We start from the raw sequence: 22,009 nt of genomic DNA, 5'->3' as shown, positions 1-22,009 counted from the left end.
AACAGGCCACAAAATTCTGATCAGTATGTCTAGCATTTCTGTTAACTATTACCATTTAGTTGCCATTTCAAGAATCTTGACAACATTTGCCCAGCTAACTAAAAGATTAGGTAGAAAACATGAATTATGTTCAGTTTGAAAAAGAAGAGTAAAGAGAGAACACAAAAACAAAACAACAAAACCCCACTCATTAAAAATAAAACTTGGTTATTAAAGTCACTCATAACCATGGATGTCAAAAGCATTCATTAAGTCATATGGCAACTCTCAGGTGGTGCAAACTATAAACGTCATCCAGAGTTATGACCTTGGAGTTCTTGTAATTCCGTAAATCAAAAACAACACTCTTACATTTTCAGATCTTTTGTTGGTGGTCATATGCAGATTTGAATAATGTTTGAAAGTTTCGACTTTAGGCCGGGCACGGTGGCTCACGCCTGTAATCCCAGCACTTTGGGAGGCCGAGGCGGGTGGATCACGAGGTCAAGAGATCGAGACCATTCTGGTCAACATGGTGAAACCCCGTCTCTACTAAAAATACAAAAATTAGCTGGGCATGGTGGCACGTGCCTGTAATCCCAGCTACTCAGGAGGCTGAGGCAGGAGAATTGCCTGAACCCAGGAGGCGGAGGTTGAGGTGAGCCGAGATCGCACCATTGCACTCCAGCCTGGGTAACAAGAACGAAACTCCATCTCAAAAAAAAAAAAAGAAAGTTTCGACTTTAATCAAATAAAGAGGTCTGGAATTTGCATCGAGCAATAGCCAAAGACAAGAGCATCACGAATAAAAGCAAAGCCCCATCATTGGACTGTGTGCCTTCTCAATGTGTGTTGGGGTGTGTTGGTGGGGAGGAGAAAGTAAGAGAGGCTGGAACTCAAACTCTGAGCTAGACGCCATTATTACTGGGGAAAATTATTGTATAACTGATAGTTTGACAAAAATAACACCAAAGCGAAGAGATCATAGAAAGAGGCACTGACTTTTTAGATTGTAGATCCAGGCAGCATGTTGCCTCTGCTAAAATATTCCACGGCTCTTTGAAAGACATGAAACATTTCTTCTCTATAAAATGTCCATCTTTCTTATCAGAAGGTTCTAAGTTTAAAAGCAAATTTTCACAGCATAATAAACTAGTATCCTTCTTGCAATAATCCTTTGGCCTCTTTCCTTCCCTATATGTGATATATATCTGTGGCTTTTGCCACACAGCATCTATTCTCTGTTTACTGGAAATAGAAACCTTTTTGGAGTTCCATCTTCCGCACTATTTGAAGATTAGTTAAATGCTCCATTAAGCTAGCTGTCCTACACTATCCAAGGGGTAGGCCTAGGACCCAAGGGACTCTGAATTTTAAGTAAGTGACACAAGGACAATAAATGACTGAGGTTGTGCTGGCCCACTGGAGGTGGTCTGCAGAGATGTTTTGTTAGTACCTGTGGTCTGGACTCCCCAACTTGCCTTGGTTCTTGTTCTTCCCAAAACTCAGTTTTTAAGCTTTGCCTTCAATTCCATGGGCTTCTAGATTCCATATAATTCCTGTTCCTTTTTTGTTTAAATGAGTCATTAAAGTTGGTTTTTTAAGTGTACCACCAAACCCCCCCCCTCCAAAAAAAAAAAAAAAAAAAGAATACAGACAGCCCATAAGATACTCCTTGAGGACAGAGACAGACTGAATAACTTTGAAAGACTATTATTAATGAGAGCTTAGCATCTATGAGCTGCCGTGCTTTACACATATTAATCCATTTAATCCTTCTGATAATCCTGTCTGGTGAGTATTGTTATCCTTCCATTTTATAGATGGGGAAATAGGCTCTAAAAGAGGAAATTGCTACAAATATGCCATAGAGGTAGTAGGTGGAAGTAATAGGATCTAAATACAAGACTTTCCTTTTCCAAAGCCTTTATTCTTTAATGACTCAGTTATATTGTCTCTAGATGGTGATAGCTACCAGATAATAAGGCTTAAAACAAGAATAAATCCATGCCTTTTATTTAGACAGATATAAATTATCCAAGAAAGTACACTGGAAATGAACAGTGGCCAGTTTACCACATGTTTAATTAAGAAATAACTGCCTTGCAAAAATGAATAGGCACTTTGTCATTGACATCTACAATTAAAATGCAAAGTACATTTTTTTCAGTCAATAAACACTGCTTATTTATCATTTTGACAGCATTGTTCACTTTCAGTAAGCCTAGTTAACCTCATAAGATTGGTTACTATTGATGTAATCACAAAAAGATAACCCCTATTGGCGCCTTCAAATAGAAATGACCACTTAACTGTGATGGAGAAAGGAAAACAGAAAAGCATCGAAGTCAGGAAGACACTAAGGTTCACAGTATAAAGGCCCATTAAGTACTATAACTTGGTGCCATAATCACAGAATCTAATGCTGTAGGCCTATAGCCAGGCTACCTAAAACCAGGCCTAAAAAGACACAATGAAAGCCCAATTGTTTAAATCACCCCAACTAACCTCCAGGAGCCCATCAGAGTCTGAGGAGAGGCTGGCTTCATGTCTACATACGACGACCGCAAGGCTGCTTAGGGCTAACAGCGCATTGCCTTTCACTACTGGACTCTCCCTGTTCGAAAGGAAAAAATTTTCAGCAGAGAACTTTGGTATTAAACTAGGAGAAGAGAAAGAGCTAATAATATAGGAGGGTAGATGAACTCAAAAAGCAACTTGTATTCCTTTACAAAGTCTTGTAAATGTAGGTCTGTTTGTTCCCAGAAGCCAACAGCCTCTTTCCTTCCCTTCTGACTCCAGAGCTGATTCTGAACTCTTCTTATCAATGTATGGGTCATTATGCCTTTTTATAACTGAAAAATCCAATCTTAGTAAATTGATTCTTCCTAAATTTTTTTTTCATCATTTAACATTACATCCTCTAGGCTCTCTTCTGTGTCATCTTTGGCCAATCTAAACATGTTGATTTGTTCTAAAAACATAACCAAGACAGTTATGTCAATAAGCCCAGCAGAATAGAATGGCCTTTGGCTTTTCTGAAGCTCTGGTATGTTGAACTGGCTTAAAGCAAACCAATTCAGACTGCATACCTTACAACTTGACACACGGCAGCTTTTCTCACTCATTATTATCCTCTCCTTTCTCTTAATATGGCAAAGCTATCAACCTTAAGGCTAGTTTGTAATATAATCTGGAGACCCCAAATAGGATGCAAATAAAAAAGGACTGTTTTTAGACTATTTGGACTGAAAGTTGCCTTTTTATATCATCTAAATGGTAGTCTTCTAATATTAGCAAGAAACTCTTATGTTTGACTTCTGAATTTAACATAAAAACCTGAACCTTTTAAATATACTCACCACTTGAAAATGTGCGTTTAATATTATTACATAACTCTAAGCTGCTCCTGTCAAGTCCCCTATGGGGCACCAATGAGATGCTCTAGGATTGCCAGTTCTGTTACAACAGAACTCCAGTAATAGAGCTCCCATACCATCAGATAGTTCCGTTCTCAGTCCTACAATCTGGGTTTCCATAAATACAGACAATGTTCCCCAAAATCTGGACTTGAAACCTGACTCTGAATTCAGTGTATGCTCCAAGAACCACTTCCTGCTTAGCTCAGGGCAAGAGTAGAACAGATATGGGGGATAAGGAAGATTTTCAACCCTGCTCCCTAAACGAGCCTACTACCTCCAGTCCCAAGCCGCAGTCACAATTGAACACTTGAGTCAGTGGGTATTAAATTGTTGGTGTATACGTATGTTCTTGCAATTCTGCTTCCATTTGGTAAGAATGAGACTCAGGACTTGCCATTAACAAGTCCTTCCATCAATCTATTCACCCATCTCTCCTTCCATCTCTCCCTTCCACTTTAGAATGGTTAAGCTCTGTGAAGGCTTGAAGGCAGGATTATTTTGCTCACCCTGCCCCACCTCAGTTTATTCCTCCTTGAGGCTGGTCAAAAGCTAGTAAGACATCAACATTTATAATGGGGAGGGTTGGAAGACAAAATGGGAAGGAAGCCTTGGGGTGTAAGCAGATGGTTCCAACCTGGGTTTTGCTACAGTTCTGCAAAGACAATTACTGAGCACTCATATAGCTAATAAGAAAACACTAAGCAAACACAAGGAAACAAGTGAGATGTGGTCACTCCTAGATGCCCTAGTCATAAAATCATTTAACAAAAACAAAATTAAATATTTTATTTCTAAAATTATCTCTTTCTTTTCACAGAATGTCATGAGGCCTTTCCTAGAGCAAAATGGTCATGAATCCCTAAAGGTGAGTTTTAAAAATAGTTTTAAATTCTGAGTGGTATGAGAATTAGATTCTCAGTTTTTATTACCCTGAAGAAAACACAAGGTCACTAGAATCTGGGTATCAAATGTCATAAAACCAAGGTATTAGATAAGATAACATAAGAAGTCATTTTTAACCCCAAAATTCTGAAAGAAATTAGCCTCAGTTTGAAAACAGTACCAACAACTATTTTATTTCAAAACCTTCACTAGTGTTGACATACCTGAGTATGTATTATTCTTAAGTAATGGAGAAAAATTTATTTAAAGCCACTGGTAATAAGATCTTTGGTTGCAGAATGAACACATGCATATTTGGACAACAATCTTTGAATTAAAAACCTAGTCCACTCTACACAATGCAGCCCTAGGCCAAATTATCTATTTCGCAAAGGTACCAGGAGTAATTCTTCATCATCTTTGTGTTCCCTTCATGCCCACCACAATGACTTATGGATAGAAGGTACTCAATACACACTTAGTAAAACAAATTCAAGGAGGAGCTGGAGAAGTGGGAATCTATAACTGGTTCAGTAAAAACTCATTACCTTGTTGCTCGAATAACTATCCCCTACCAGTCAAACGACAGCAACTAATTTGCATAATAACATGTCAGCATTGGTACAGTATTTATCTATGCAACACCACTGACATTTTAATTAAATTGTCCTTTAAAACAAAATGATGTTATTAACCTAATTAAAAAGCACAAGGAAGGATGAGCTACAATGATGCTTTCTTAGGAACAATGTATTACATTACATATTAGTAAAGTGACTCAGTACTTCAGGGATTTTTATCTTCAGGTTTAAATCTGTTTACTAAATAATAATGAAAATAAATTTACATCAGTTATCAGGTTTATATGTGTTCTGATTCTCCCTTAGCCCTATCCTTGAAGCTTTAAAAATGTTCTTAAATGAACAAATTAGGATCATCCCAGGATTGGTATTTTACTTTTTGCATTTAACTTCCAGCTCTGAACAAAAGAAGCCCTACCCTGGCCCAAAACAGCTGTGACAGCTGTGTAGCCACAGAACGGAGAGCTAAGCTGGCAAGGGGCAGTGGTGAAGGCCTCACAGGGTTAGAGGAAGGCAGTGCGAAGGAGCACAGAGAAGGTGACAAAATGATTCTTTTCCCCTGCTCTATGACCCATCTCTCAGCCTCTGGACCTAAAATATCCCTTATTCACTTGCTGTCATTCCTAGTCTTGTCAGGATTGCTTTATTAAAATAAGGTCTACAAGATACTTTGTAAGTTTTGATGAGAAGGTAATGCCATGAGAACATGAATTATTTTTACTCTGTATCACTGAAAATGTGAACACACTTCCTTTAGGTATTAGTCACATAGTGATGCTTTGTGAATCTATAGTCACAATGGAATAAAATTTTAGTATGAAAAATTGCAATAGCTACTAGATGGGAGAAATCATAGTTTGCTTTAGTAGAAAGTTGGTAGTTTCTTCTTCATTCAAGCTTTTGGCTGAAAATGTCAGAGCACTGCTTTTAAAAGGATATAAGTAGACTACATAAGAGAACAAACTATGAAAGGTGAAAGTCAAAGACAGCCTACATTCTCATCCCAGTACCCCCTCCCCCTCTGATATGCAACTGAGCCCTCTCCTACTGTGTCTGCAATTCACCAAACTGGAAAAACAGACATGAATGAGTCTTTATCTAAGTTCTCTGTACTTCAGTTTTCATTTTGTCAACAGATATTTCCCAGTGCCTTCCATGGGACTGAGTCAGGGGAGGACTGTCACTTCTATTTCTCTTTATCCAGAAGACATAAGGCTGAATAGTGATAAGTCTGCTGAGATCAGACTTCACAGGTAGTGTCTGTTTAAGAAATTACTGATAGAAAGCTAACTCTAAGGTAGATCATTTTTTGTTTTTATTTCGTTTTGTTTTTAAGGCAAAATCTATTTAGCTACAGAAGATTGTGGGGCAGGAAAAGGATAAACTATACTACAATTTAAAATTTCTAGATGATATGGACTTTCAATACATGAAAACCTCTGGGTCAAAGGTTTATCTATGTTAGTTGGAGGCTAAAAAGAAAGGAGAGAAACAGAAATGGCAGCAGTTAGAGGAGACAGTGGAAGGAAGTGAATGTAAGTGGCATGTAACTTACTGCCAGGAACAGTTAGTCAGCTTATTAACAAAGGAATCTGAAGAGACTGTTCAAGCAAGTTCATTCAGGTAAAATTTTTTAGTGAGAATTGGCTTAAGGTAAATAAAAAGCATCAAGGCAGTGACACTCAAGTAATTTTTGTTAAAATCATAAGCATATGACTAAAACTGCCTTTTTTGCCTTTTTAATGGGCCTTTGCATTAGATTCTACTATTTAAAAATTCAATTTTTAGATATGCTGAACTCAGTAACACCAATGGAACAAAATGAAGTACTACCCACATAACTCAGATTAGCAAGGATTTCTTTTCTTTTTATTTATTTATTTTTATCCCCTTGAACTAAATGACAATCCTTTCAAAGCACATGCCATTTGTTAGGTATACAGCAAGGGCTCAACTTCAGTGACTCCTGATGTAAAAGTTACATCTGGTACCAATCCCTATGCATTTTCACAAAAAGACATGTAGTAAGAATTCACCTATTACAAGAAAGGGTAACAATTGATTTTTTTAAAATAATTTAAAAGTACTCTAAAATCCTTAAAGTTATGAAATGCCGTAAAAGGAGGAAATGTATGTACCTGCCAGGAAAAAGTATTTATAAGAAATGTCTGATAAGAGACTAAATGGATCTTACTTTGCAGCTGTCTTGGTGATCTCATCAGTCAGCATGTCTCTAATCCTGAAATAAAGATGGAAAACAAATATGAGTTTATGTTAGAACAAGAACTCATTCCTTTCTCTTTTTCATCAATTAATAAGAACCTCCAGCAATGACTCCTGATCTTAAAACTATACATGTAGAATTTTAGTGTAAGGTGAAAGAACTGTAATAAGGGCTTTGCTTCAAAGACAGCTTCACCTTTCTGTTCATGAGGTCACTGAGTAGAGGTAGGGAGGAGGTGAATGTGTAATTGAGGGGGCATGTACTAACAGTATCATCTCAGATGGAGTGTCCATTATAATATACAAGTATCCATTATATTACTCTCTTCAACCGACTGAATGTTTGCATCCCCCACCAAATTCATATATTGAAATCCTAATCATTTCAGTGTGGTGGTATTTAGAAGCCCAGACTGATTAAGAAATTCTCTTTTTCACATGTGAGCTCACCAAAACATCATTTTCCAATTTCCAAATTGTATATATGAAATAGTCGCTATGTGTGTATAGAAAATGCAATTGCAAACTTTAGTTCTATCATCATGGGAAAGCCAAAAGAAAACAATTATACTTGTGGGTTGGAAAGAAGGTATGCACAATTCAAATATTTATAGGCCCTAATTTTTAAATTAAATATAGAATTTTCAAGATAAAGTAAAAAACAACCACTGGCTGTAAAATTGACTTTTTTAAATGGATCATTTTCAATATATACTTTGAATTTTATAAATGCAAAGGTTTTATAGATATGATAAAGTTGTATTTAAATATAAATTATATTGACATTCATAAATATTTGCATTTGATATATAATAAACTCTTAGCTATTCAGCACTCTGAGAATGAGTCATTCTTAAGAGCCAAGTTTTTCAGACAGGTGCAACACATCCTATAGACCTTAATCTTGTATTTTTTAAAAGCATTTCACTGTAAATTTCTCTAAAATATATTGTCTAATTTCTGTATTCTTAAATGGAATATAGTCCATTCAATGTAATAGTTCATGGGCCAATGTGGAATATTTACAAATGATGACCTATATATACTTATATCTAAGGTCAAAACTTCCACTTGTACACTAGGGCTCCCTCTCTACTCCCTCCTCTCTGCTGCATCACCAATTTTTCCACGTCTACTTTTATTACTCCCCTTAGCATGTGAACATACTGTAGGATCCACCCTCTAAAAGAAGAAAGAAGAACAAGCCCTCCAGCTGTTGCCCCATTTCTTGGTCTGTTTTACATCCAAACTCCTGTAAAGGATTATTTATGCTTGATGACCCTAGTTACTTCCTTCCACTCTCTTGGTCCTTTTATAACCTGTCTTTTACCTACACAACTCTACCAAAACAGCTCCTGTCATGATTTTATTTGCAGGAGACTGAATCTAATGCTCAATTCTCAGTCCCTGTCTTTGGCTGCCTATCAGCAGCGTTTGACACAGCTTGTTGCTCCTTTCTTATAAGGCCTCCTTTCCTTGGCTTTTAAGATTTTACTCTCTTTTTGTTCTCTTCCTACATCACTGACAACTAATTTTCCATCTGCTTTATAGGTTCCCTCTTCATCTTCCCCACCTCCAAATATAGAACCAGGCCTCAATCTTTGGAAATCTCTTTCGTTACTCATCCCTAGGTGACCTCATCCAGCATCACAAATTTAAATGCTATCAATATGCAGACATTTCCTAAACTCATCTCTCTATCACTGAGCTCTCCTTAGAACTCTAGACTAGTCAACAACCTGTTTACTATCTTTAATTGGAGGCTAATGAGGCATCCCAGGCCCAAGTCCGAAACCTGATTCCTACCCTATGCAGACCTGCTTTTCTCTAGTCTTCCTTGTCTTAAATGGAAATGCCATACTTTTGTTTAGAGTTAAAATCTTGGGTTATCTTTATTTCTTTCTTTCACATCGTTCATTTCACTTATTAGCATTTAAAACATATATCTGCCTTAAAATAGAATCAAAATCAATTTAATTGTCCACCAGCAATATCCTAATCTAAAACACTATTATCTCTTGCCTAAATTATTACAACAGACTCCTAACAATGGCCCCTAGAGTATATTTTCAACATAAGAGCTAAATTTTAAATCATGAGTCAGATCCTCTGATTAAGATCTGCCAGTATTTCTCCACCTCACTCACAAAGTCCTCTTCCTACCAACAAAGACTCTCCACCCTGTGCTCTCCCAAACTTCTCTGCTGTCATGTCTACTACTTCCATCCTTGCTCTCATCCATGCCACACAGGCATTGCCAGGTACACACCCAGGGCCTATGAAGAATTCACTGTTTCTTTTTCTTAGAACGCTCTTCTCCAGGTATCAGCTTGGCTCACTCTTTCAGGTCTCATTCAAATGCCATATTATTAAAGAGACTCCTGAACACCCTACAGAAAAGGGTGATGCCACCCTGCAACCTCCCCCAAGCCTCATTCATTCTCTACTCCCTCTATCATGTTTTTTCTTCCATGGATCAATTTCTATCATATTCCCTATGTATATTTGCTTATTATACATTTCCATCTACTCAAGCATAAACTTTGGAAGGACAAAGAAGGGGCTTTGTTCAATGCTGTTCTTCTGTGCTTAGAACAGTACCTGGTACATAACAATAAACACTTTTTGAAATAATAAATCAAGTGATGACTTTACTTCACTTTGGGATTGTGTTTCAATTGAGTAAAGATGCTGAAGAGCTCACTTCAAGGTAGCTTATCAGTTACTGCAGATTTAACTATATCATTCTGGTTTTTTTTTTTTGAAAGACAGGGTTCCTCCATGTTGCCCAGGCTGGTCATGAACTCCTGGGCTCAAATGATCCACCTGCCTTGGCCTCCCAAAGTGCTGGGACTAGAGGCATGAACCACTGCATCCAGCCTTTAATTCTTAAGAAATTTCTAGGGACCTATCTCCTTTATACTCATATATACACGGCCCATGAGTTTCACCAGGAATATATATCCATAGGTCTCTCTATGTATTTTAAAGAACTTAGCAAATATACTACTCTCACCAATTATTGCTTTCAGATAATAAAATTAAAAACAGATGCAAAAGAGCAAATAGGAAGCAAAACCCTCTAATACTAAATCCAGAAGCAAAACCCTCTAATACTAAATCCAGTATCGTAACATTTTAAACTTCATTGCTATTTTTTAATAAATTTAGAAAATATAATTTAGAATACAATTAATCAAACACACAGTTTCTGCTTTTCTACATGAGCCCATTGTCAGTTAATGAAAACCTATAATCAAATAACCTTTGGCCAGATTTTTAGATTAAAGCAAACTTTGGTTGTAGACAATGCCATTTACACTTGAGGCACTTTACTTACACTTAGGCTGGTGAAACACAAATCTGATAGGGTGTTCTTCTCCACCTATGTAACGCTTTAAGTTGCTTTTAATGAGCGAGCACTGACGTATTTCTAGATAACATAGTGGGAGTTCCCTAGGAAATGCCTGCCCAAGAAATTAAAGCCATGACATGGTAAAATAAGAATAATTATGTCTTGGGGAAGAGGGGAGCAGAGGCGGGGAGAAGTAATCCTTGACTACATGGGAGGTAGGAAAGCAATGAATGGAGTGGGAAAAACAGAATTTTTCATTCAAAAGCATATAAAATAATCAGTTACAGGTGGAAAAGGGAAAAAACAAACAGTTTCCATACTGTTTTAGAAAGAGAGAGAGAGAGAGAGAGAGAGAGTGTGTGTGTGTGTGTGTGCGTGTGTGTGTGTGTGTGTAATTTATAAATAAAGCTCTCCATCTTGTATCTAGGGAATGGGTTAAAAAAAAAAAAAACCAAAAAAAAAAAAAAAAACCACGTCTTATTCCCCTCAGGCTCATACAGAAGTTGCTCCCGCCAATCTTAAATCCTTTAAAGTCCTTACCTTTCCCCTCACAGCCCACTTCCCATGACAAATAATGAGCAGCTGAACACCAACCCTTACCAAAGCCAGGCTGTGCTTTTTTTGTACTTCACCTCCTCAGGTCCTTCTTTTCCATGTTTTAACTGCAACTCCAGCTCTCCTAGTCTTCCCTGCAAAAAATCACAGCATAAATCAGCATGCAAACTTGATGGCTGAAGTGATGTTAAAATTTCTTTGGAAAACACAGATATATCCTTTCCCATTTGGCCTAAAGTGTTCCTGATAGAATATTAGATTTTGAAAGAGGATCTGTGAGGAGAAATCACATCAATGCTCAGGTATTTTTACATTCACTAGAGGTAACATCCTAGAAAAGTTGTATGTTTGGTAAATGTAGTGCAGAGAATTTCATTTTGGGATACCTATCTAATCGAATTTGAATTTCAGTGGCCCCATTTATCAAATCTCCTACATGCTAGTGAATCTGCCTTTGTTAGCAATTGAAAATTTTAACTAACATCAAAATATACCAAGACTGGAGGCCATATACCAGTATTATAACAGAAAAGGAGAAAACAAGTTGGATAAAGTATACACCACTTAAGATTCAGGTAGGATACAACTTAAGTTATTCTCCAACAGCTCCACATTACACTTCTATTTCTTGAGTGAACTTATACAAATAGATCCCATAATTCCCAACTTCTACCTCGTGATAAAAATACAGCTAAAATTGTCCCTTTAAGTCCAAGTCCTTTAAATATGTATTATCATTTCCATTTTCTTACTCAGAATTATTTTAATTAGATGCTTCCCCCTCTATTCCATCACCAATTACATTATCTATTTTGTTGATGGGCCCCAACTTGGACAAGAATTCAGCAGTGTAAGGCCCAACCATTATTGGAAGCAGATGGCCCAGTTTACAACTCACAAGCAATAAACAAGAGTTCTGGTTACTTCACATTCTCACCAGCATTTGGAATTGCCAGGCTTTTAATTTTTATCATTTTGGTGCATATGAAATGGTCTTCATGATGGTTTTAATGTTATTTCATTGTTTACTAATGAGACTGTTTACTAATATATTGAGATATATTCTATAGAAGAAAAGTTGGTATCTCTCCATAGTCAGAAAAGTGATACATATTGAAGAGTTTAGGAATGTGGGCTCAGAACGCCTCAGCCTAATGCCATTTACACTTACTGGCTGTGTAAATTTAGGCAAGTTACTTCACTTCTCTAAGCTTCAGTTTCCTCATTTGTAAAATGTGACCAACAAATATCTCATGGTATTAAAACATCACATAAAATAATGTAAAAAAAAAAAAAGTGTCTATTGAACACAGTGCCTAATAACAAACAATAGCTACCATTATCAGATTTGTTGTCAATAACCGAAGATCTCTATCTCCCTCTTATTTTCTTATAAAACCATTTTTCATGAATTTATCTAAATATCTCCTGAAATAATTCATATTTTATCTGTTTAATCTCATGAAGTAAGAGGTTCCAAAAATGTAGTATCCAGACTATAAAGTTATATGGCTTTGTACTTCTCACAGTTACTAACCCTGTGACGGCAAGGACTACTTATCAGTCTACACAGAGTTTGTGTATTCAAGTCAGTTCCTGACTCACCGTACTCTGGGGCTCACCAGTGCAGGCACTCTGAGATGTAAGGGACACTCTATTCACATCCTTCACAGTTTGCTTCTATCATATACATCCTCATTCCCTACACTTTCTTTTTTTTTGAGACGGAGTTTCGCTCTTGTTACCTAGGCTGGAGTGCAATGACACGATCTCGGCTCACCGCAACCTCCGCCTCCTGGGTTCAGGCAATTCTCCAGCCTCAGCCTCCTGAGTAGCTGGGATTACAGGCACGCGCCACCATGCCCAGCTAACGTTTTTTTGTATTTTTAGTAGAGACGGGGTTTCACCACTTTCAAACATAGAATTCTGGCCCTTTCATTCTACCTCTGTCTCTTGGAAACTACAAAGATATTAACATTGGCCTCCCAGGAGTCCAGGCAAAACACAGTATAACATAATTTTTATTGCCTGTCTCAGTTATGCTTCCTAAATTATTCCTCTTTACTCATAAAACATTTCCTAAAATGGTTTTCAAAAAAAGACCAAGAACAAGAAATTAAAAGGTTAAAATCTGTTTAAAAATAAAACACAAGAAAACTAGAATGCGCGCACCTTCTTAAGGCCTACCATTCTAATCTTCCCTGCGGTCATAAACCAGCACAGCCATTCTATTGTGACTAAGTAGTTTTCATGTTTTTTTTTTTTCTTCCTCTGAGTCTCTGTTCTTTTCTTTCCCCTTTTCTGGAATGTCTCCCTAACCCCTGCCATTCCATCTATGTTGGGCTTTTTACTCAGACCCATGTTGCCTTCCAGTTCTTGACTTATTGGTAATAGAGAGATCCAGCAACATTCAACTCAGTCATCTCTGCTTTCTGATTAACATTTTTGGTTAAGAGTGAAAAACACTTATTGGGAACAAAATGGCTAAAGTGATCACTTGCACTGAGGTTTTTGGATTGCCTGTAGATTCCAATGATTAATCTAGCTATCACCTCTGATTTTTTTTCTCTAGCGTATACCGTAAGAACTTGCTGACTATAGTAAGCAATTTCACCTAGCTTCCTGTACATTTAAAACAAAACAAACATACACACAAAAAAAAAATGAAAAAAAAAAAAAAAAGTAGAAATTGTCATAGAATAACTTACTGGAAGCTGCAGTTCCTGACCTGGGCTCCGATTTCAGGCTATTTGGCAACTACCTGGCCAATTCAGGAAAAATCTCAACAGGCGATGTGCTTTCATTCCTCTCTCCTGTTTGAGGTCATATTCGCAGTTCCGAGGAGCCCTTTTCACAAAGGCTGGAGACCTTAACATCCTTAGTATCCCGGAAGGGTAACAAGATAAAGATTGTGGAGGGCTCCTAACTGAAATGGCCTCTGTACTGTCAAATGGCTTCTATCTAAATTTTTCATCTTAATGAGAAGAAATCTAAATACCTCTCCATGTCAACCACTTTGAAATGCTTACAGTTAAAAATTCCAAGTTCCTCTGGAAAAATTAGGTAAGACTTGAAGCAGACATCTAAGCAGAAGCTACTAGTGGTGTTCAGATCTCAGACTTACTCACATCCCAATTAGCCTCCAGGAAGTAATAGATAATGTACCTTTTAGTGTGTTTCCTAGGCTTAACTGAATAAAACATGGCTTCTCTAAACGATCCTCCAGTTTAATACTAAAAAATATGTCTAGCACCAGATGGAAGTAACTGTAATTCTTGTACAGAAAAAGTGTCTTCTAGGACAGAAATTCTTGATATAGACAAGGAGTCTGGCAGTTGCTCCAATTATTCTAAGATATCATAAACTCTTTTTAAGTGTGTGGACTCATTTAAAAAACTTGTTTAAGTGTAAAAGCATCAGTGTACTTTCAAGTAATAGTGACAGCCTAAAACACATTGCTGTACTTTTAATACTGCAAATCTTATTTTAATCCATCCTTTTACTTTCTCTTCTTTTGTCACCAATTCTCAATGGAACTGGACTTACTAGAAATCCAAAGTAAAGAGATTTTAAATGATAAATAAAGATATAAACCATCACCTTAATAGCAGAATAACTGACCTGCAGTGCTAAAACTTACGAAAAATCCCCAGATTTTTCATAGATCAAATAGATCTGCCCTTTAAAATATTAAACAAATTCACATTATTTATAACAATTAATAACAATGTTAGGGAAAATACATGGCACAGTGGAAAACGCTAAGGGTCTGGAGTCAGACAAATCCAGTGTAAGTTCCCGTACTTTCATTTAGTGCCTGTTGGGTTCTGAGCTGTTTGCTTTGCTTTCTTAGCTAACCCTGCCTTCCCCAGCTATAATCCCATTAAACATGGGGTTCATACATCCACTTCAAAGGGTTTCTGTATAGATTAATTAAAATAATATACGTTAAGTATTGGACACATACTAGTTAATAAACCATAGCTCTTATTTTTAAAAAATCATTGCTTTTTAAAATCAATTGCAAGTCATATGCAGAATTATACTATAATCCTATTCAATTTAGCTTTTCTTACACTGAGAGCTAAATAGAATTCTCGCTTCATTCTGCAGGAAGAGGAGCTATTCATCCCTTTCTCCAGGTGCCCAACGCATTTTGAACATCCTTTATGTACACATGAAAAATTCTGTACTGGAATTGCTAGTAGGCACGGTAGCCTCCCTCACTGAACTGGGAGCTCATTGTGAGGAAGGAGTGCCCTTGGTATCCCACATACTCAGCATGGGACCTGCCCAATAAACCATGATCCATAAATGTTTGCTGAAGAAAAAATTCAAAATAACTTGGGGAAAAGTGAATATGAGAAAAATTCCATACTCTGACTTGCAATCTTATGCTTCTTGACTAAAAACTGTAACTGGCTAAGGGCGTGTTTAACAATGCTAAAGAAATATAGAGATATGAGTCATTCATTCATTCATTCACTCATGCATTTATCTAAAACATGCTGGGTGCCCAGATGCTGCTGAAGATAAAAACTGAGTCAGGAAACAATAAGAAAAAGAAAATGATAGTCCCAAAGGAACATCTTTAAAATGTAGATTATAGTATATGTAGGGGATCTTCTAAAATAGTTTGCTCTAAGTTTGGCTGGTAGACTACGTGGATTTCAGTCATCTGGCAGCTTGTAAAACATGAAGACTCCTGATTCCCTATTCATTTCTAATGAATCAGAAACTATGAAGATATATTAGTGTTTTATGAGTTCTAGGATCACTAAGATGAGTTACAAAAAAGCTTTGAGATTAGACCACCATTGCCCAGTCATTCCTCTTACCCCATCATACCCCCCTCTCTCACTGCCCTCATCATTTTACTAGCCAGCTGTTATCTCCAATCACAATACAGCACTTCTAAGCCTCCATGAAAATCTTATTCTGGTACATAAATTACTTAAGTAGCATCAGATTTTTTCCATTATCCTTAATAATCAATTTTAATTTAGGAAAAACAATTAAGCTAGTTGTTTTCTTATATTGTTAACTGTATATTGCCCAACTGATTAAAAAACTTCTAATTTTAAAAATTCATAAACTGTAACTTATAATATTACTGGATTAAATAGAGTCAAATTGAGTATTTCTCATTCATTTAGTGAGCACCTGGTATGTTTAGACACTTATGTCTGGGGTCAGAGACAATAGAACTCCTGCCCTTAGGAGCACAGAGACAAACGGAGGTTCCTGACAAATAACTAACATAGGGCTTCTAAAAGGGAAGCTCAGATACTAAGAAAGTACACAACAAGGGCATATAATCCAGTGGAGGGAGGAGTAAGGCACACAGTGCCTCCCCAGATAAACTGATCTAAAAAGCAAGTATAAATCAGGTGGGTAAAGAACAAGTAGAAATTAGGTGGGTAAAGAGGGAATGGCAGGGTCAGAGACAGAAAGAATAGTGTGTGTGAAAGCTAAGAGGTTCTGAAACATTTGAGTTTAGGAAAACAAAGAAATTTAACAAGACTGAACCATAAAAATCTGGAGGAAGGGTTAAGCGATCAGGCTGGAGATGTAAGCAAGTCCAGCGTGAGGAAGCACAGGTGTGTATAATGGAAGAAGATGAGCTCAGTTTGGGATGCACTCAAGTCAGGTGCTATTGGGCAGCCAAGTGGGAATATCCAGAAGGCAGCAGGGCTGAGGAGATTGGCACTCAGGAAGGAGCTCTGGATGGGAGACACAGATTTGGGGGGCATCAACATTTAACTTTAAGTGCAGCAATGCTTGTATATATATATATATATATATATATATATATATATATATATATATGTGTGTGTGTGTGTGTGTGTGTGTGTATATATATATACACACACACACATACATACCTCACATTCTTTTATGAGTAAAAATAACCATCACATTTTTAGTAGTGCTGCTTTCCCAAGTGCTTTTATATTAAGTACACATTTGCAGTAAAATGTGAGATAAGAAAACACTTCCTCAAAGCAAACCTAACCTGTGGTTTCATTACCTGTAAAATGGCATGATAAGCTCGATTCATATAGGCAAGCCAGGCCTGCGGAAGAAAAATCGCACGATGCCACTCTGAAAGCTGGATATGAACCTGTGGGAAAAATGTGCCACAGCATTTTAGATTACGCAATATTAAAACAGAGTAAAATTAAAACTGTATCAATTCTTTCTTTTCCTTTGTTTAAGTGGTTTAGGTTCTGAAAACAAACCAAATCAGTCTAGGATCAGAACCACAAATAATATCTTTTGGATATTCCTAAGTAAAAGAGTTTAGAATTTTGTGAAGACAAAGTAAGCCTAGAATTTTGTAAATTGAAGCAAATACAATCCTACAATAGCAAGTTAAAATGTACATGTAATACAAATCTGTCCTTGAAAATTAGGGGGAAACTCTGTAAGGCCTCTTGCCAATGTCAGGAAACTAGGCATTGTCTAAAAAAATCCCCCTAGTAATTTTAAATAAAAATAAATATTGCTCATATCCTGTATTTCCAATATGACCATTCTGAAGTAATAAACTTATACTGCCAACAGAAATATCATGTTGTAGAGAAACCACAGTGGTAAGAGCATGCAAATGAGTACAGCACACAGTAATTGTACACACCACTAGATAAATGGCCTTTAATCAGTGTGGGTAAACAAGAGAAAAATTATATATGCCAACATGGAAACCCTGTTTCTCAACAGAGGCCCAGACAAAACATCTGGTTTTCATAGTCATTTCTGTTTCTACCTATTAGTATATGGCTATCTTGCAACAAATCTTCCCAAGGTCTGCTTCTGTTAAAGAAAGATCAAACAAGAAAAACAGACACAGTGCATCACATTTCATGATGCCTGTAACACATTGAAAGTCAAACAGCTAAAACTTTAGTTTGTGTCCCGTAGACCAAAAAAAAAGAAGAGAAAAAAAATTTGTATGTAATTACACCAGAATCCTGACAGTGTTTAAGAACATTTTACTGTATTATAAAAATTAATATTCTCAAGTGCCTTGTGATAGGGAAGAAGACAATAGCCTTTCTGAATATAGTTGGTTCCCATTGCCTCTGTTATGTTCTTTAATCCCAGTCTTAGTAAAGGCCTACTACATACAAGGTACTGTAAAAAGATGAGAGGATTATCAATCAGTCTGTGCCTGCTTAGAGTTTTCCACCTAGAGACCCCAAAATGGACATAAATAGAGTATAAGGCAGAATTATGATGAATCCATGGTATAAAGAGAACAAAGAGATTAATTCTGATTGCTATCTATTACTTCTCATGGCATTGCTGTCTTTTAAAAAAAATTGGATCTTAAACAGTATGAAACAGATACTCAGACCATGAAATGAACTTAAAATTATAAAGACAGGACTTTTCCTGAATAAGTACTACAGCGATCAGCGTGAGGGGAGACTTTTCAATTCACCAACAAAAATCCTTGAAGCAACGAGTCCTCCAGCTCCTGCTTCTTCTCCTATTGTCCAGGAAGCAAACCACAACCTAGGCTCTATTTCCAGCTGGGGAGGCATTAATCAGGTCTTGGCTCTGCTCTTTGTTTCCAAAATGTGGGCAACCTTCTTTAATTTTTTTTCCTATCAGCTGTGTTCCCTTTTCATAAAATATGTTAATTATCTTCAAGCCCTATTCTGACACGTGCTTTTCACAGAAAGAATACTCAATCACCACGACCAAAACGTTTATCTCTTACTTTAAAAATCTTAAAATATTTTAAAATTTTTGCCAAATAATCATTGTACTACTGAAAATACCCTAAGCCTCAGCAAACTGGCAAAAAGAGCAATTTGCATGGAAGACAATAGTCTTACAATGGCTTCTTAAACTGGAGTTTAAAAAAGGAAAGGATTATGAAAAAATGCAAATAGAAATGAGCAAATGAAATGTTCAGCCTCTAAACACGAAAACATTCATGCCAGGAAACCTATTTAAAAGGAGGTTATAAACTCAAGGTTAAAGCTAATCCTCTTCCTGCTGCTTCAACCACAGCTGAAGGTGGGTACAGGAGTGCAGAATGCTTCAGCCTAGATGGCAGCCTGAATTCCCCATGTTTTATGGGATTATGCCCTAGTCTTAGTGTTCTATGGAGTCGGCCGTGCACAAATCTCTTTAAAAACGCACTTTCTTGCTTTTTCCCTTAATGAAGAGAGACTTTAGAGAAACAGCTTGAAGAAAGTCATGCCCTTACATTCCCATTGTGTCACAGGCAAAAAGGACTTCCCTAACCATTTTTAACCAAAACACATTTTAGAATGCTATTTCAATTTAATATACTGTATAGCCACCCATACTGCCTATATTTTAGGCTAATAATGTTGCTAGGATGAAAAATAAATTCAATTAGCGTTTATAAAGTGTGACAATTATGTCCAATTTGCTACACTTGTGAGAAGCCTTTGAAAAAAATCCAATCAACATAGTAAGTTCAAATCATGAAGTTGCAACCTAGTTATTCGGCAGATGATAAAGTAGGCTTCTCAACCATAGTTTCACTCAGTTTTAATGAATGTGTAAAATTTATTTTTTCTAAAACTAACTATACATACTCATGCAATAACAGCCATCTGACGGAGCACTGAGATCAACAGTCCTGTGGGTACGGAAGAGTAACAGCCAAGTTTCCATGTGTAAGAGGCAGTGAGTTATAATGAAACATTACACATGTGCCCCCAAAAAAGACCATGATAAGAGAATACACCTGGGATGCTAATGAGGCAAGGGCAGGGATGGGAGCAGCTTACAGGGTTAAACAGGGTGATTAGTGTAGATCTCATAGAGAAGGTGAAGTATGGGCAAAAACTTGGAGGAGGTGAGGATGTACAGATCAAGGTAAGTGCTAGTGGGAATATAAAATGGTTCAGCTGGTATGAAAAACAGTTTGGTGGTTCCTCAGAAAGTTAAACATAGGAACACCATATGACTGAGCAATTCCACACCTAGGTTTCCCAAAAGAATTGAAAACAGGTATTCAAACATATCCTTGTTTGAATGCACATGGATGTTCACAGTAGCACTTTCACAATAGCCAAAAGGTAGAAACAATGCAAATGTCCCTCAATGAAAAACTGTAAGAACAAAATATGTGATATGCATATAATGAAGTATTATTCAGTCATAAAAAGAATGAAGTACTGTCACACTGTGGCTGAACCTTGAAAACATTATGCCAAAGTGAAACAAGCCATGTACAAAAGGTCACGTATTATATAATTTCACTTTATGAAATATCCAGAATAGGTACAGCCAAAGAGACGGAAAGCAGATTAGTAGGAGGGAATAGAAAGGACTGTTTCATGGGTACATGGTTTCATTTGGAGGAGATGAAATGTTTTGGAACTAACATTTCCAAATAGAGGTGACAGTTGTGCAACATTATATATGTACTAAATGCCAGTGAACTGTACACTTCAAAATCCTGTTTGTTTTATGTTATGTGAATGCCACCTCAATTTTTAGAAAATGGTAAGGCAAAGGTCCTGGGCAGGCATACAACTGCCCTGTTTGAGGAAGAGAAAGGAGGCCAGTCTAACTAGAATAGACAAAACGAGCAAAACAGAACAGAAAGAGAAAAAGTTAGTGAATTAACGGCGACCCAGAGAATTCAGGGCCTTCTAGGGCACTGTTCAAGACTTGCTTTTATTGTTACTAAAGAGAGAACCATTATGAGGTTTTGAGGAAAAAAATTACATGATCTAATTTATATTGTAAAAGGACAATGCTGACTGCTCTGTTGACAATAGATTATAGGCAGCAAAGGTCAACACAAGGAAACCTACTCAGAGGCGACATCCACAATCCAGGAACGAGATAAAGGCAGCTCAGACAGAGCTGTCTCACTAACACAGTAGAATGATGATTTTCAAACGTTTAATTATTTAATTTTTCTAACCTATCCCAAATGCAATATGAAGTAAAATGTCAATATATAAGATAAAAAAGTGAAGCAAAAGTTGTCTAGATGAAATGAGGATAAAAGCTAGGAGCCCGGAGTTCAGCCCTCTTGGTCATTTGAAGTATTGTCAGGAGATGGAGGTAGGGAAAGCGACTGACTACGAAGGAGCATGGGGAAATGTTTGAGGGTGGTAGAACAATTCTCATCTTGACCATGGTGCTGGTTGGAGGAATGTGTGCACTTGCCAAAATTCATAGAACTAGACAGTAAAATGGGAGAACTCTAGAGTATTCATATTATACCCAAATAAAAGTAACATTTAAAATACCTAGTTTGAAAATTCACAAGTTTTAGAACACGTTACTTCTCAAACTTTCAACTCCCACCTTCTATTAGACTTTGCACACTTATTTGTCATCGTCATTTAAAATCTAGTCTTCCCGTTATCTTTTCTGTTTCTGTCAATATTATCTATCAATATTTCAGTTAACCAGGTTTGAAATTCCTAACTTATCTTGGGAATCTCCCTGGCCTTGAGACTCAATTCGTGAATCTACTTCTGAAATATTTATTATGTATGTCCCAACTTTTTCCTTTATTGGTTTAGTCCTATCTGATTTCTGCCTAGATTACTATAATGCCACCTAACTGATTTCTTCACAGTTTAAAATCTTTCCTTTTCCTAACACATCACCAATGGTGCTGTTCTTACTTTTAATACATTAACTCAGAACTTTCAAAAAACCTTTGATGGTTCATTAAAGAAGAAAGCCCAAACTCTTTTATATAATGTTCAAAGTCTTTTAGTATTACTTTAAGAAGTAACTGCTGGCCAAGACCTTCAACGAATTCTCCACCTGATGTCTTGCTCCTCTCTTTTATATAACCTATATTCTAGCTGCATTGAATCTTATGAACTCATTCCCAAGCTTGTCTTATACTCCACGGGACCTTTGCACTCATTGCTTCCTCTGCCTTGAATGACCCATTCTCCACTCATTTCTACTTACTTACTGAAATAATTTCTCTCATCTCCTTTTTTTCAGTATATCTGTGCCACTCCCAAAAGACTCCACAGATTCTG

General features: G+C 36.8%; 1 protein-coding gene across 6 annotated transcripts in view; it reads right to left on the bottom strand.

Moving 5' to 3' along the window:
- The window catches only part of FOCAD (focadhesin), a 312,140-nt gene that overhangs the window by 71,705 nt on the left and 218,426 nt on the right, over nt 1-22,009 (bottom strand). For all 6 annotated transcript variants that reach the window (XM_074394918.1, XM_003928127.4, XM_074394919.1 and 3 more), the window contains 4 exons: nt 17,029-17,121; nt 11,043-11,131; nt 7,059-7,103; nt 2,488-2,596 (listed from right to left, as the gene is read on the bottom strand). In XM_074394918.1, the coding sequence (XP_074251019.1) occupies nt 2,488-2,596; nt 7,059-7,103; nt 11,043-11,131; nt 17,029-17,121 (336 nt within the window). The remainder of the gene's footprint in view (nt 1-2,487; nt 2,597-7,058; nt 7,104-11,042; nt 11,132-17,028; nt 17,122-22,009) is intronic.

This window comes from Saimiri boliviensis, chromosome 2 (genome assembly GCF_048565385.1).
Source record: "Saimiri boliviensis isolate mSaiBol1 chromosome 2, mSaiBol1.pri, whole genome shotgun sequence".
In the NCBI taxonomy this organism is placed as follows: Eukaryota; Metazoa; Chordata; class Mammalia; order Primates; family Cebidae; genus Saimiri; species Saimiri boliviensis.
The sequence above is the reverse complement of the archived record's forward strand: the minus strand, read 5'-3'. Positions and strand labels throughout refer to the sequence as shown.